Below are 17,061 nucleotides of genomic sequence, written 5' to 3'. Positions count from 1 at the left end.
TTATTAGAATAGGTTAGGTTAGAACGTGCGTTCCCCACTGTTTCCTTTCTTTTGTAGTGCTCCGCAGCTTACTGTTATTCTTATTAATGTATATAAATATGATTTGCATAGTTATTATCATTGTACTAGGTTTAAGTTTTACTTATTNGACACAATCCGAGATACAATAACTATCCATTCGCAGCTTAAGGGTGTTCAAAAGGTATGTATCTATTGTTGATTGCTGTATTGTTTCAGGATCATTATTTATTAATATTTGCTGCTTTCGTAACTTATTCGTACATAATTTTGTAAGGTATCCCCATGGATTGGATGAGGCAGCAGTGCAGTAATTACGCCAAGATTGTATTTTAGCGTTCTTTATTTCTTTTTTATAGACAACTTGATGTGCATAATATTCTTGCTTATATATGTATTGGTTATTAGTAGTGATGCAACGAATAGTATATTTGGCCTCAGGTTGAATACCGAATATTCGGCCAGGAGCGTGGCCAAATAGCCTAATATTCAGCCAAACTATTCGGCTTGATTAATGCACGTACGAAAATTGGCATGCAAACTGCATTATCACAAGGATTGCACATCCTGCTCTCTATTGGCCCACTGTCACTACACTTTGCCAATTGCGTTAATTCTTGACAGTTGTAGCGGACAGACATGAGCATCATGGTGTAGTGCTCCGCAGCTTACTGTTATTCTTATTAATGTATATAAATATGATTTGCATAGTTATTATCATTGTACTAGGTTTAAGTTTTATTTATTTCAATTGTGTCGATTTTTTTTTTGTTTTTTTTGTTCTTCTTTGTGTTTGTAAGACACGTGTACCCCTTAATCTCTACCCTGTCCCTTTGTTGAACCTGGACCTTTGTGATTGGCCAACGAAGAGGTCAGGTGGGTTTGGAAACCCAGGGATATATATAGCAGTGGCATATGTGACGAGGTGAGTTTTTGGTTCTTGTTCCTGTCGTCTGTGGTAGATCGTCGAAGGTAAAGAAGTCATACAACGTCATCGAGAGAAGGAGAGACTTACCGAGTAGAAGGGGACAAAATCCAAGTGCATCCGTGTTGTGCGAAAAGGGGACCGAGTGAACTTTACAATATACGAAGCTATATTACCCGATATATCGACGGGGACATATATTTCCCGAACAGGAAGAGACTTTGGTCCAACACCTGACCGTTTTTCAAGTACCGGATTCTCCTAGTGAGTATTCTGATAAAAGGATTTGTTCTTCGCGTGTTAATGTAACAGGTCCGGCCTGTGTATGCTAAAATAATTGAAAAGGGAGAGTGAAGGGGTTAAGTGTTTTGTATTCGGACACGTGGTATTGTAACGTAGGTTTTGTTGAGAGTTTGTACGAGCTCTCGGTTGTAAACTCGAAACCCGTGTTGAATAAAGCAATATATTTTGTAAGCCGGCTACATACGTTCTTTTTGTCTCAGCTTGATAGACTTCGGTCAAGCAGCGACTAAACAATTGGCGTCCGCGACAGGATTAAGTTTTATTTTGTGAAGCCGGCCAAGATTGTAATTCCTTCCTCTCCAACCCCGTCCATCACGGGTTAGTAATATTTGTGTATTCGTGCGTGTGATCGGTTCTGGTGTGTTGTAATGATGAACAGCGAAGTTAGTGGGTCTGTAGCGGAAATATGCAATGTTCCTATTGTTACGGGGTTCATGGGCATGATCCCGTGTTTTTCTAACTTGCCGGGTGATANAGTCGATACGGTACATTGTTTTGTACTCGTTTCGGGCTTTGCCCCTCTTCAGTCAACTAAAATACAATATATATATTTTAACTTATTACAGTGGAGAATTTACATAAAACAATGAGTACATAAACGATATGTAGACGTACCTTTTGGTTACACTTTGTATAATTTAAAAACATGTAAAATCTGCTTTAATCTTTTGTAAATAAACTAGTATATATTACAAATTAAAATTATTACAAATTAAAATATATTACATTTTAAAATTTTAATTTGTAATATATACTAGTTTATTTACAAAAGATTAAAGCAGATTTTACATGTTTTTAAATTATACAAAGTGTAACAAAAAGGTACATCTATATATCGTTTATGTACTCATTGTTTTATGTAAATTCTCCACTGTAATAAGTTAAAATATATATATTGAATTTTAGTTGACTGAAGAGGGGCAAAGCCCGAAACAAGTACAAAACAATGTACCGTATCGACTCAACTAATAAAGGAACTTGATGGAAAATTTACCATGTGTCTTTGGAATAAAACACAATACTAGTGTTTACTATGCCACAAATATAAAACAGGACACGGTTTCAAAAAACAAATAATCGAACAAGTTGAGGCAGCTTATTGGCATGAAATTCGCGGCTGTCAATGCCAAGTAATTGTTTTCATAGATTTCGGAAAGCTAAATGCTTGTAATGAAAGTCACTTAGCGTGCACGGGCGAAAGCCTGGGCCGTTCAGGCTACCAAGCTGTCTGGAACTTTAGTTATGATAAATAATTCTGTACAATGAAATAAAAAAGTTAATTTAATTTTCAAGTTTATAATAAGGAATGATTTCATAAAAACACTTTACAGATCATTAATTATTATTTTTTTCACATTTTATGACTTAAGTTTCGATCCAATGTGCCCACGCAGTAAAAGTTTTCATACAAATTTTTTACCCTTTTCTCCCTTTTAGGGTTGAATTTCGTAAAATCTTTTCTTAGCACGCCTAAATTTTACAAAAGGAACACACACACAAATTTTGAAGTTTCTAGCAGCAGTAGTTTTGGCTCTGCGTTAATTATCCTATCATGAGTTGTTCTTTTATATACGAGTATATAGTTGACTAAACTACATAATAAGTAGGTAGTTTTCATTTGATTTGTTACTTTTTTTTTGATCTCTTAAAAAATAACTTAGTTATATTACTTTTCCTTTGATCTTTTACATAAATAAGCAAAAAATTGCATTTTCTTGAACTTAAAATGTATGTTCAGCATTAATAAAAGTTACCAAAATGATTAATTTACTGTGTTTTTGTTATTTCTTACTTCTTTTTTTTAGGTATTCGGCCGAATAGCGAAACATAGGCCGAATACCAAATAGTAACCGAATATTCGTTGCATCATTAATTATTAGTTGATTATTATTAAATATTTGTAACAATAGTTTCTACTATTCTAGTGATTTTGTATTATGCCTTTAAATCATAGGGACAACAAGAAATGTGATTTTGATTTAAATTAATTTATCGTTAAGTGTTAAACAATATAATTACATGATTTTTTAGTATGTTTATTTGTAAGTTGTAACTATCTCAAAATTAAATTGGTTTTCTTATAAGATAATTAGTTTAGCTTTTATTTGCTTAACAAGTTGTGCCTTTATATTTATGGGACACACCTTATATTAAGTTGGACTACTTATCAAAACATTTAAGCATGCTACCATCATGAGTAGTGTTGCAAAGTTGGTAGATTTAGTGGGAAATTAAAGTAACTGTGGAAAATTTAATGAGAATTACAGTATTTCTAGTGGGAAATTTTGGGAGACTGATTTTTTATATTTATACAATATTGTATTTTAAGATACTGTGTCTTTTTGAGCATCCTAAGATGACAACCTTACACCTTTAATTTCATAACCAAGCTCAGGCTTGATATCATGCCATGTTTATGAGATGTTTAAATTTAATGGAAACAAGTTTGAACTAGTGGAAAGATTGTCTGTTACTTGGTAATAGTGCTAGTAATACCCGAGAGTGACTAGTATCAGATTACTAGATATGTTGAACTAGCAAATGGCTAGATTACCAAAATTGTACTGTATATATAAGATCTTATATATATATTCCTGATTGTGTGTGTCTGTTCACTATAGAAATTAAAAGTTGAAAGTCTGCCGGGCTGAAAAGGAATCTAATAAACATAACTTTTTACAAGAAATCTAGTGGTGCAATTTAAAATTACTAAAATGACACTTATACTTAGTTATTAATTAAAATGTTTAGATAAACAATCAGTGAGAAGGCCTTGCTTCCACTGCATTTTGCTGTTCATAACCTCAGGGACAAAAGAGATTGAGAATCTGGTAATTTCTGTAGAATAAGAATCAAAATTACGATTTAGTGTTTCTACAATTATTGCATATTGCCCAAAAAGTGAAAAAATGAAATAACTATTTCAGAGAAATATTAAAGAATTAATTTCATTCAAACTGTTTTACATCTCATTATAAATTTTGTTATGTATTTTAGCTGTTCTGTCAAATTAGTCATCTTATAAATTCCAAAACTTCCATTTTATTGCAGTTTTGGTTTTGTTTCACATCTTTATATAGGTGTTATATCAATTTTTAATTAATTTATTTATTAATTGATTCTGATTGTTATTTATATCAAAAACATATTAAAATAATACTTATTTTAATAAGTATTATAAAGTAAAATAATACTTATATTAATAAGTATTATTTTAATAAACATATTAAAATAATACTTATTTTAATATGTTTATTTAAGACATTTCTTTCAATGAAATTCAAGTCAGGAATATAAATTTTTGCTATTATTTTGAATGTATCTCGCTTTTGATGAATCTTGTCCCAAATGCAAATTAGTGCACTTGTGTAAGTATTAATAATAACAAAGGACCAGCTATATTTTATAAATGAAGGGTATTTATTAGTGTGTCCCTTATATGGAGAAAAAACATTTTTTTTCAAATTTTTAAACGCATATCCCTTAATTCTTTTCAAATCACTAAGACTTACTTACATACGAAATATTGATCCCCTATGGTGCCAACTAAGTTTCAAGTTTTTATAAAGTCATTTTTGACTATCACTTGACTACATCATTGTAATACATATGTACATACATACAAACATACATACATACATGACTAGATCATTGTAATATTAAATAATTGAGTAAATAAGGAAATCAGACAACAAAGAATAATATTTAAAATTTGTATGAATGTAAATTATTTTGGATATTTTCTTTTCAATGTCTCCTTTTTTACAGTCCAGATACAGTTTTCTGTGTTCTTGCACACAGCATGAAAGAAACTGCTTCTGTTCTTCATCTGCGGTAATTAACCCATAAAAATCTTGCACTAATTTAACAGCTCTTTTAGCTGTATCATTAACCACTTTGAGAGAAAGAATCTTTCTTTTAGCTTGCACAAAAGAAGCATTTTCTACCCATGAAGAAATGCTTTCCTGAAGGAAACTGCTTTCAATTTTTAACCTAGTAAACAGATTTTTGCTCTTCCTAGACACAAAACAATCCAAGGTTTTTCCTAAAACAAAAACAGGTGTAGTTTAAATAAGATAATTCAAGTACAAACAAAACATGGAGTTCTACATACCATACAAAGAGCTGGCTATTTCTTCTTTTGATGGAATAAACCTTTTCCCAAAATCGGATATACTTTCCTGTTTCAAGTTAGCTACTATTTTCATCTTGGTTGTTTCATTGAATAAATCATTGAATAGTGATAATATGACTATTTCCTCGGATAAGTACCACAAGTGTTAACAAAACTTGGTCAAAGCTACCTGGAAAATTAATTTGTCAACTTTTTCATATTCTTTTAATGTTTTTAAAAAGCACAAATCTTGATATGGCACATGTACTGCCAAACTGCATCCAAGCCAGGGTTTTATGTAAACTGTTATAATAAATAAGCAAACGTCTTGCAATGCTCGTTTGTTATTGGCATTCATTCTGAATTGAGACTGCAGCAAACATACTTTCAAAGAGTAAATAGCTCTAGCCATCCACCTTGATGCATTGCACCCGGAGGCCTGATTTTATTTTATTTTATAATCTTCCCCAAAAATATGACAGATAACTATTATATTTTTGGGGAATTTGATTGACTAATTCATGATAATTATTTCTCACAATAGATTTTTGAAGTTCTTTCACATAAAAAAATGATAATTGATCAATTTTTGCATCATTGAAATGTTATTTTACAATATCAATGCACATTTGTATGTTCATAGAATCAATGCTTTTCCAAGAGTCTTTAAATTTTTTGAATATCAGAATATCGGAGCTGTTAGTAACTTGGGGGATTTTTGTTTCAAATACACTTCTTAAAACTAGCTCATATATATGATGGTGACAAGCAAAGAGTAACAGCTCTCTTTCTAGCTTTTGTTCTAATAGCACACAAGCTCCATTTAAGCGACCCGTATTGTACGCTGTTAATAATGTGTAATATGTTGTGACACATTATTTGTACCTTGTCATTTAAATTCCAATCATAGAGCACATTCGAAACTGTTTTGACTTGGTGTTTACAAGAAGAACTGTCCAGTATTGGTACAGCACAGGGCCGGATCATCGCATAGACAAATGAGACAAATGTCTAGGGCCCGGTTTTTAGAAGGGCCCGGTCAAACTGTCTATTTTGAAAAGATTTGTAAATAAGATAGATTACTCTTCTGTTGGACAACTGTATAATACTGGTAAAACTGGTAAAATATTATATTATTTAAATATTAACCAAAAAGGTTAAATTAAACAAGTAAAACGGCAAAACCGTATTTGGGACACGACTATGTCTCGGAGACACTACTAAGCGGAATCACTTTGACGCTCAAAGCGGATCTCTTTCTCATTCTCCAATCTTCTTTGGTATCGCTGCTTTTGGGCGCGATCGTTCAAACTTCGCCAGCCACGACCACGAGGTCGTCCACCATGCATTTTCGATGAAATTAACCTATCCAATTTCGAAATTTCTCTCCGTTGCGTGTCGGCCCGGGTTGAATTTTTGTCGATGCCTAACGAAAATTTCTCGTCTTTGAAAAAAATAATCGTGGCTATTGTATCGTCCGAAATTTTTTTTTTTATTTTGCACAAACAATATACAGTTTAACCTGATTATAACGTCAAATTTTTACTGGTCCCACGATTTTACTATACTAGACAATGTTAAAAAACCTACTTGTAACGACATAAAACCCTGTTTTAATGTCATATTTGAAGCACTCCCAAATTTACAAAATTAGATTACAAATTTTATTTAAGAAAGAAAATACTACGTGTTCAGTCCTAGGGTCAGAGTCCATTTCCTTGAACGACTGTGGGTGGTACTCTCACCACCTGACTTCGGTTTGCCTGTTTGTAGAGAGAGTCGCCATTTTGTATTTTACTTTCACTCGGTTCTCGGTCCCGAGTACCTACAAGTCAGGTTTTTTTATGCGCGCATGATTTGGGCACTTAATACTCTGTGCCAAATTGCAACTCCTGACATGTACTCCTTCATACCTCTAAGCTGGTAACACAGCAAGCAGTACGATTTTATAAACAAGACATAGTCTTGTTGACAATTATTTTTTTTAAGGTAATATTGTTATTTTACAACAACTTTTGTTAGACATTTAATAAAACAAATTTCAATATTTTAAATTTATAAACAAACTGTTCAAACTTTTCTAGAAAAACTAAAATTTATTGTTGTGTATTAAATATTTTTTATTAATAAAAATTTAAGATTTGTTTTAGTTTTTCACATTATTTAGTTTTGTTTTATTTATTGTTTTATATTTTTTGTGCGCTCTATTTCTAGTGTGAGAAAGGGGGGCCCGTAAGAAGAAAATGTCTAGGGCCCCAAAGTGGGTTAATCCGGCCCTGGTACAGCAAGCAGTTGTTCTCTCTCTCCAAATGAAATAAGAATCTGTAGGCGCTCTTCTTTAGAACTTCTAACATTCAAGCCAGGTAACAATGTGCCATCCCAATGAACGATGACTACTTCTGGCACATCATCCTGAAAATCAGATTTTATGGCTTCTGCTCTGTCCTTCCTCACTTGTGTCTGAATCCGTTGAAGTGAAGATTTGTTGATTGAAAATTCATCAGTATGAAACACTAGTGCTTCTGCTGTAGCGTGAAGAATATAAATGTAATCTCTAATGCTCAACTAGCATCTGTATAAAGCTGCAACTAGTTTCAGCATAATGAAATCTATTCTTCCTCTTTTTACACTAGCTTCAGACAGCACAGTATTCAATTCCTGAGAAAAAACCTTATCCAGACTATTGTCAGAGCTATGAGAACTGTCATATAGTTCCTGGAGTGGTGATAAATCATGTGATATTGAAAAAGTCGATGCAGCCTTGATAAAAATATTTTTGAGCCTTTTTCTCTCTACTATTATTTTTCTTTGCCTTGCCCTTTCTTCTTTTTCGGCCAATTTTTTATCTACACCTGACAAGCAGCCTGGACGTCCCGGTTCTCTCTGTTTCTATAAGAATTTTTTATCTTCCTCTATTGTCATATGTTGAGGGCATTGGTGTGTGCAATATCAAATAAGTTATCTAAATCTGTTTGGAAAGTTTTCTTGCGGCACTTATAAACATCTTGAGTTTTCTTATTGCTTTTTTGCAACTCTCTCCATACGTGATAAAGACCCACCAATTTCTTGACACAGTTAGGTATAGATTTTTGTAGGTATTCTAGCTTTTTCCCAAAATATGATACACTCTCATATTACAAAATTTGCACTTTCACTCACAGTTAATTTAACTTTGCAAATGTTAAAAAACAAAACTGCGAGTACTTGCTGATTTGACAGTAATTTTGCACCCATGATTTGGTGGTTTATCTCTCTGACTAAGAAAATATGTTTTTTAGCACTTTGTAATTCCACTGACATCTTTGAAAAATAAAAATGTTTGTTAATAGCCCAACAAGTTGTGTTAGAATGGTGAACAAAGCAAATATGCACCACTTCTCTAGCGCAACATGTATGGACGTGATTTGATGCAAGTCGGCATGGGTTCTAATGACCAAAATGAGCTGAAATTTATTGTGCACATATTTAAGGACAAAATAAACAAAACTAGACCATATGTGTTAGAAAAAAAATATTCAAAAAATAATGGACACCTTAGTATTTATTCTTAATATAAAACTTTACTTCTTGAGAATAAATTCAACAAAAAAACAAAAAGCAAGTATAAAATCAAACTTTCTTGATAGTTATGTATATTATACAATTTAAAAAGAAATTTTTAAATGCATTAGTCTGTAGTTGCAAATGCTTTTTTTAAAATATTTCTAAACTCCCTTTTCAAAAATTTTGTGTTGCCCATCCCAGCCATTATTCTTGAAATGGACTATTGTATATTATATATTTATATATATTATACCTGTGAATTTGTCTTATTGCTTATAGGTTGTATTATTAGTACAGTTTGCATATTTGGCAAAGCAGTTAGGTCATTCTTCTAGAAGCTTTACAAAGAAACGTCAGAAGTAGTTGAAGCTTTATGTGTGTAGAATGGTTGTGCTGAATATTTTTGGATAGTTATGTGCATATGATAATTATTATTAAAGTAATAATTGTGATATTAACAGATTATACTTTTACCTAATTTAGTTTTAGTATTATAAAAATGTTTTAACACGTTAACTGCTTGTTGTAATATGATACTTTCTGTCAAGGGGGGCCAAAAAATGAAAATTTGATATCTAATAATTGATTATAACGTAAATAAAAGGGTCGATGTACAACAGTCAGGAGAGCGACGATAAGAAAAGTATATATAAAGAAAAACCGGGGAGTCGTATGACCTTGAACCTGACACTGCTTTTTCCCAGACAATAAATTTTACAACCCCACTGTAATTAGACGTCCTTCCCTACTTAAAAGTATTTACATCTGTGTGTTAAAGTATTTCACACTTTGTTTCGACTGCAAATGATGTTTTTTTTCTGTAAATATATATTAAAACTCACTTATATACTTTAATTTTTTTTTAATAATATTATTTACTTTATATGCGATAAAAGAGGATAATTAAACTAATTTTCGATATTTTAAATTATTTACTATTAAAATAAACCACTATCAGATAAAAAAATAGAGTCTTATTTTAAAAAATAACTACGACCGCCGACCTTGTATCGCGTTGTGACGCCACACGACGCGCCGGCGGTTGTAGCTAGAACTGGTTTGCCATACGACCGCCGGCGTTCAAAGCTAACTGAATAGATGTCCACGAGAGGCCAGCACTAAGCATGCAGAAAACGTCGTACGACACCAGGAAAATTTAACCTTGAGTAAAACTACATTGTTTACGTCTACCGGCGGTCGTATGGCGCTGTACGGGAATTTCCATTACGACGGCACGCGCGTCGCATGGCGTTAAACGTGTTAAGTAGCTAAAAATATAAAATAAATACTAAATTTTTCATCTATAAAATATTAAAAACCAACTGCAGATGTTTATTAACTAAATACAGTAAAATAATTAAAGAAATTGATGATATATAAAAACAAAAATGGATTCATTATAAAAATCAAAATTTTTCTAATGTTTATTAGAGCAAATGAGAATGAGATTAATTGATAATTAAAATAAGTATATAGTAAATAAACAAAAAGAAAATAACAGATATTCTTAGCTATAAAGTATTTTAACTTATAAGTTAAAATGCTTTAAAGCTAATAATTTTTGTTATTTTTTTATTTAATTTAGTTTTCAACATAGATATTAAACATTTGGATATATCATGCAAATAATAAAGTTTCATTAGAAAATTTTTGTTTTTTAGACATTCCATTATCCTATGGTATATATGAAGCAGTTAGCGATTCTCAAAATTGTAATCGATGTGAATTTCTCTGGGATCCAACAAAAGAAACAGGAGTTTTTATACGGGTAAGTTTTTAATGAAATGATTGGTATATGTCAGTTGATGTTAATGAATATGTATAATCATTACTATAACTTTGAAATTTAATTACAACATATTATTCACATTTTACTGAATATGTCAGGATTTGAAACTTATTATAGACTGCAGATTATAAAATGAAATATTCTGAAAATTGCAAACAGTATTTTGATATATTGTTTCCAAAAATTTTCAATGTGCAGATATTCCTCATATAACATGATAGTTAGCTACCATAAAAGTGCAGTCTTATGCAAATCTGTGCTATATGAAACAAAGGACTAGTACAAAACATAGAGTTATGTTAGCAAAAATATACTATTCTTTTTGTAATTAAGAGAAATATGTTTATTAAAGCAATCAATAATTAACTAACAATCACAATAAAAGTATTGCGCATTAATATTAATCTTTTCTTCACTGCTAAACATTATTAAACAAGGATGTTCTTTTTGGCAAAATATTGTCATCATCAGAGCTTTCCTGTTGATCTTAATCTGAAGTATCATCATCATGATTTTTCTCTACTTTCTTCATAAAATCTGAAATTTTCATTTGTTTGCATTTACCTAAGAGATCTTTAAAAATTTGATCTTTTTATGTAGTAACTTTTAATTTAATCTATAAAAACAAAACACAGTGACAATCTTTTAGATTCATTTAGAGCACTATCACCAACAGCAGTGATACCTAGTTTATAGGAAAGCTAGGACAAGGAAGAAGAAAAATTGTACAATCGTTCTCATTAAAAGAAGCCAGGCAAAAGGCATGAATCAACATTGAAAATTTCAATATTCTAAAATCCACATACAAATATGAGACAACATATATGCTTACTTGAATAAAAAAATATTGAATGGTGTTTGCACTTAAATATTGTGACATTTTGGGGATGTCTCCAATTTTCAAACTATGTTGTAAAAATACCATTTTGTACAGAGAGTGTCCTCAGTTCTCAAACCATGTTGTAGGAATGCTATGTCGTACAAGGGATACCTGTATATTATAGAATCTAATGAAAATTTAATTGGTGTGAAAATCAATAACACATGAATATTAAACAAACTTTTTTCTAGATATATGTGTGACTGCAGGGTCAGCACCTCTTTGATGCCTCGTCAGGACTAACACCACCATATCTTAACGGACATGGAAATCGCGATGGCCATTAGTTATTACGTTCCTGCATGAGCAGTTGCATATGTAGATGCTTGGACTCGGGATGGAGACAGATTGAGACAACTGGAAAAAGTGCACTCCACAAATTTTTATTTAACAAATACCCGTTTATTTATCTATATTATTTACAAATCTGTACAAAGTTGTTTAAGATGCTTAGCTTATTTGCTAATTTTATAACACAATATAGGGAGAAAGGGGTAACCTTATCATTAATATCGCGACACTTATCGTGAGAGAGAGAGTTTACAATCATTCGCACGTCAGCAAATACCTTAGTAGAAGTTGGTCCTCTTTCATTGGAATTGCAGAATCAGTGGATTGATATACTCCTGATCTGCAAGGTTTGTAAGAAGCTTCGATGAATTGAAGGATGGAAATGTTTTCTGATGTCTTGAGAAGGGCAAAGGATGAGTACGGTTTGAGCAGTAGCCAAAAGGGATTGGCAAGCACACCAGTTTACAGAACTATCGGTGTGGGGAACTTCGATTGTCATTGACCCCTCCTTTTTATTAGGGGGTCCTTCATGTTTTTCCCATGACCTTATTAAGAATTATTATACATTGGGGCTAATAGTTGAATTTTGATCATTGGTTCTGGGTGATATATTAGTAAGATCTGTCACCTTTGAAAAGAAGTGAATCCAGAGAAAGATATGATCATATCCTTCCAGTGTTTTTATTAAGTGTTAAGAAAAAAATAGAATTTTCTTCCCATGAGTTTAAGTGTTATTTCGTTTTATTTTAAAAACAAATGTGAAAAAGTTTATAGAAAAAAAAAGGGTTTACTAAATTCAGGCTCTCACATATATATAAATGTTTTATAAAATATATACAGTCATATAGCTAGCATTAGATAGTCCATTAAATATATGGCATTTTATCATTTTGTATCATGTTGCAACAAAAATAATGTCATTGACGAAATTATTACAAAAGTTGCTTCTAGCCCTTGGTATAATTATATTAATTTAATTAAATTATCAACAACCGTGAGGCAGATAATAGTGAGGGCTTATCAGACCAATGATGGGCACAAACACTCAGGGATCAAAATGAAAACACCAAAATACATTTTGGGTTTTTGTTTCCATACTTATGTAGTAATTTTTTGTGTTTATTAAATTGTTTTCACTTTGATTCCTGAGCGTTTGTGCCCATCATTGATCTGATAAGCCCTCACTATTATCTGCCTCACGGTTGTTGATAGTTTAATTAATATAATGTCATTGAGATAAGAATATAAATAAATATCATTATTTCACAAATTTCTCTGTCTCAGTGGGAAGAATATGTAGAAGGTTGTATATTGTATATTTATTTAAAACTTCAGTTTTTTATTTTCATTTAATATTTGAAAAATACATTTACTTCTTCAAAATCTGGTTGTATGTGACAAAAAACACACACAAATATACCCAAAACCAGTAAAGGGAATAAACGTATTTATTGATACAAATGTTTTTGTCCATTTCTAACAAACATCATCAGGTATCTATTTTAACAAATACCAAACAACAATGTTAAGCAATCTGGCAATCTCCTTAACTGACACTGTTCCCATCCCATATATGTTGAGTACTGAGATTGCACTGTATAAAGATTGTAATATCATAATAATGCCATTAATAACTTCATTATTTAAATAAATATAAATTATTATCAAGAAATGCTGCATATACAGAGAAATAGCAGATATAAAAGAAATGCATATTCTCTTGTATAAAGTACTTTTTGAGCTAGATCTGCTCATCATCAGATGCTTTTCTAATATCATTAAATTGAACAACTAAGTCAAAAAGCTTCCAGTATAACATTCCAAAGTTTAAATTAATTTTCAGTTGAATGTTATAATGGTATGTTCAGTGAAATGTTATCATCAGAAGCTCATCAGTTCATACAAGAGAATAAAAAAAAATTTCTGTAGAGGAATTAGTATTGATGATCATTTCAGTTATGGTTTTTTAATTGTTTCCACCCTGTGGGCACTAAGAGGGTCCATTATTTAGCAGGCCCACAATAGGGTGACCAGGTCGTGAGGGATGGGGTCTGACATTTCAGGATGGACCACCACTTGAAAAATCCCTGGGGTTTTTCAACCCATCTGGATTTGATCCCTTGTCCCCAGAACAGTAGGCTGCCATTTTGACCACTTGGCCATCCAGCTGAGTAATGGGGTTGGAAAACGATAATAATCTAAATATAAATTGTTTTAAAAATATGATTTATGAATTTTTTGTTTAAAATTTTATTTACAAACATTTAAAAATATTTTCAGGTTAATTGCATAAGCACTGAATTTACGCCAAAGAAACACGGAGGTGAGAAAGGAGTACCATTTAGAATTCAAATAGAAACTTTTTCTTATGGTGATGGAGCATCAGTCAGATTGCATGCAGCTTCTTGTCAAGTTAAAGTTTTTAAGGTTTTAATAATGATTTTTAAATTATTCATTAATTATTTGATATATAATTTATAAATATATATACATATCTTATACATATCTTTATATAATTTTCAAATGCTGTATAATAATAATAAGTCTGTGTCACATTCTCTTAAAAATTAATTTAATTCATCACAATGTTTGCTGATAGTTATATATATATAAAAATAATCATATTCTATACAAATATACACAACTGAAACCCGATATATTAAGCAAATATACATCCACAACTGTCGTAAATGATCGGGCTAAATTTGGATACAATGATTATAATCATTATATCCAAATTTAGCCTGATCATTTACGGCAGTTGTGGGTGTATATTTGAATCATATTCTAATTACTATGCTGACATTTATTAAGATATTTCTTTTATTCTAATAAAATTTTCTGAAACTAAGTTCATATTTTGTTAATTATTTTATTTATATATTATACTTTTTTTGGATTCCCCAAAGATTATCTGTCTTTGAAAAAGACACTTTAGAAAGAAATGTTAGTTATGAGATGGAAAGGCTTTGTGCTGATTTTAAATCGCAATTACAAACTCATCAAATGGCTTTACTTTTGTCTAAAATAATTAAGAAAACATTAGAAAAAATTTCTTTGGAAAACATTAAAAATCTTTCATAAGCCACAGATGTATTTTTGCATCATTATGATTTATTTCTATTTTGAATATTAAAAAGATGACATAATTTAGAAAATATTTAAATAATTATATCAATATTTTGTAATTATTTAAAACTTTTATATAAAATAATTATTTTATATGAAGTTCTAACAACAGAACTTTCAGAACAACAGAACTTTCTAACAACAGAACAAATGGATTCTATTATTACAGTAGAATGCTTATTAACCAAATGTTCAATTATCTGAACACACTTATGTTTGTTGCAAATCCTACTCTGATCATGTCTTGAACTCAGAAAAACAAAAATATGACAGAAGAAGAAAGAAAATTTAAAGTCACATTTCTTCCTCCAAATATAACATCTCTCTTGTAGCAATGGATCTGGGCATTATTGAAGCTCTGAAATTCCAGCATACGAAACTCTTGTGATGGCTCTTGCTGTATGACAGTGACAGAAATGATGTGTGGGAATTTCACAAGCATCTTAATATTAAGGAATGCATGTATACACTAGCTGATTCATGGAATTCTATTAATATTAAGCAAGAAACTTTGCATAGAGCGTGGGAAAAGTTGCTTGGGAAGGATGCTGTGATCTATATCAGCATTTCTCAAACTTTTTGCTCACACAACCTAATGTATTTGTAGCTCAAGACAACTTACAAAAAATATATAACTTTTTCAAGTCTATTCTTTTTTTATCCTTTTCAGAATCCAACACAAAAGTAACAGCAAATTTGCTTGAAGATATAACTAAATCTTCATTAAAACAGCAATAATAGATTTTTTAAAAAATTTACACAAAGTTAAAAATGATCAAATGCCGACCTTTTATTTTAGGATTTGGTATTTGATCATTTTTAACTTTGTGTAAATTTTTAAAAAAATCTATTATTGCTGTTTTAATGAAGATTTAGTTATATCTTCAAATTTGCTGTTACTTCTGTGTTGGATTCTGAAAAGGATAAAAAAAAGAATAGACTTGAAAAAGTTATGTATTATTTTGTAGGTCATCTTGAGCTTCAAATGAAGATAATCCTGGGTTTTGTGGTCTTTATTCAAATAATGTATGATTTATATGCTAATATAATTGCTTTTTTGTTTTTGTGACACAAATGTTTATAATATAAAATTTTTAAAAACTTTATAAACTAGAGCCATTGTATATTATTTTTGTTTTTAATGTTTGTAAGAAATTTTTTATAATTGAAAAAAAAAAAATTTTTTTTATATCTAACTTTTATATACAAAATAACCAACTCCATTTGAGAATATTAAATTACTAATCTTAATTTTATTACTTAATGACAATAATAATTATAAGAAAAAGTTAGTACTTAACAGATGCATTTATTATTCTTAGTTCTTAGAGAATATTTCAGTAATACAAGTTCCACAAATATTTCTGTGGAAGATAGTATCACTTCATGACTCATTAAATGTTTAATGCGACTTACACAGCATGAAAAATACTTGTCCAGGTTGCAGATGAAACATCTTGCAATGACATTGATGAGATAATAGAGAGTATTCCAGGTTTTTCAGAGTGAAGAATTCAGGAGGTGAAAAACTGGATGCTTCTAGAAGTGATGCGATGGTTTTCAAATTTGGAACAATTAAGAAATTATAGAAAGTGTTTGAGGAGAGGACACTTCTGAAGAAGAGGAGGTAACAGAAAAAGAATTAAACAATGATCTTGGACCATCACACAACAAGGCTTTTAACTGTCTTGAGACAGCAGTAAAAGGTTGAAAGGCAAGATGAATGTACTGTGTCACAGTTGTTGACACTAAAATATCTGCAAGACTTTGCTGCTATAAATTGTATTTTTGTATGCTAAGCAATCTTTGCTGCATTATTTTTTTACCTGAAGTGATTTTTTTTGTATATGCCTGTTTGCTGTCACATATCCAAACAAATGCTACTTGCACATTGATGAATAAATAAATACAGTACATGCACAATACTGTGCTGCTACCCTTTAATTTCATTCTTTACATGTTATCCATTTATTCAAATTTTCAATTATTCAAATCACGTGCAGAACAAATCAATTTGGATAATCAGAGTTTTACTATAATAATATATAATATAATATAAGTATATAATA

At 30.8% G+C, this 17,061-nt stretch overlaps 1 protein-coding gene across 1 annotated transcript in view; it reads left to right on the top strand.

Annotated features, from left to right (window-relative positions):
* Positions 1-17,061, top strand: part of LOC111620082 (upstream-binding protein 1-like) — an 81,873-nt gene that overhangs the window by 8,951 nt on the left and 55,861 nt on the right. The window contains exons 2-3 of the mRNA XM_023361926.1: positions 10,565-10,671; positions 14,144-14,290. Of these exons, the coding sequence (XP_023217694.1) occupies positions 10,565-10,671; positions 14,144-14,290 (254 nt within the window). The remainder of the gene's footprint in view (positions 1-10,564; positions 10,672-14,143; positions 14,291-17,061) is intronic.

The sequence above is a fragment of the Centruroides sculpturatus genome, unplaced genomic scaffold (assembly GCF_000671375.1).
Source record: "Centruroides sculpturatus isolate CEXI.00-Female unplaced genomic scaffold, Cexi_2.0 scaffold131, whole genome shotgun sequence".
NCBI lineage: Eukaryota > Metazoa > Arthropoda > Arachnida > Scorpiones > Buthidae > Centruroides > Centruroides sculpturatus.
Note: the sequence above shows the minus strand (reverse complement) of the source record. Positions and strands in the feature narration are given on the sequence as shown.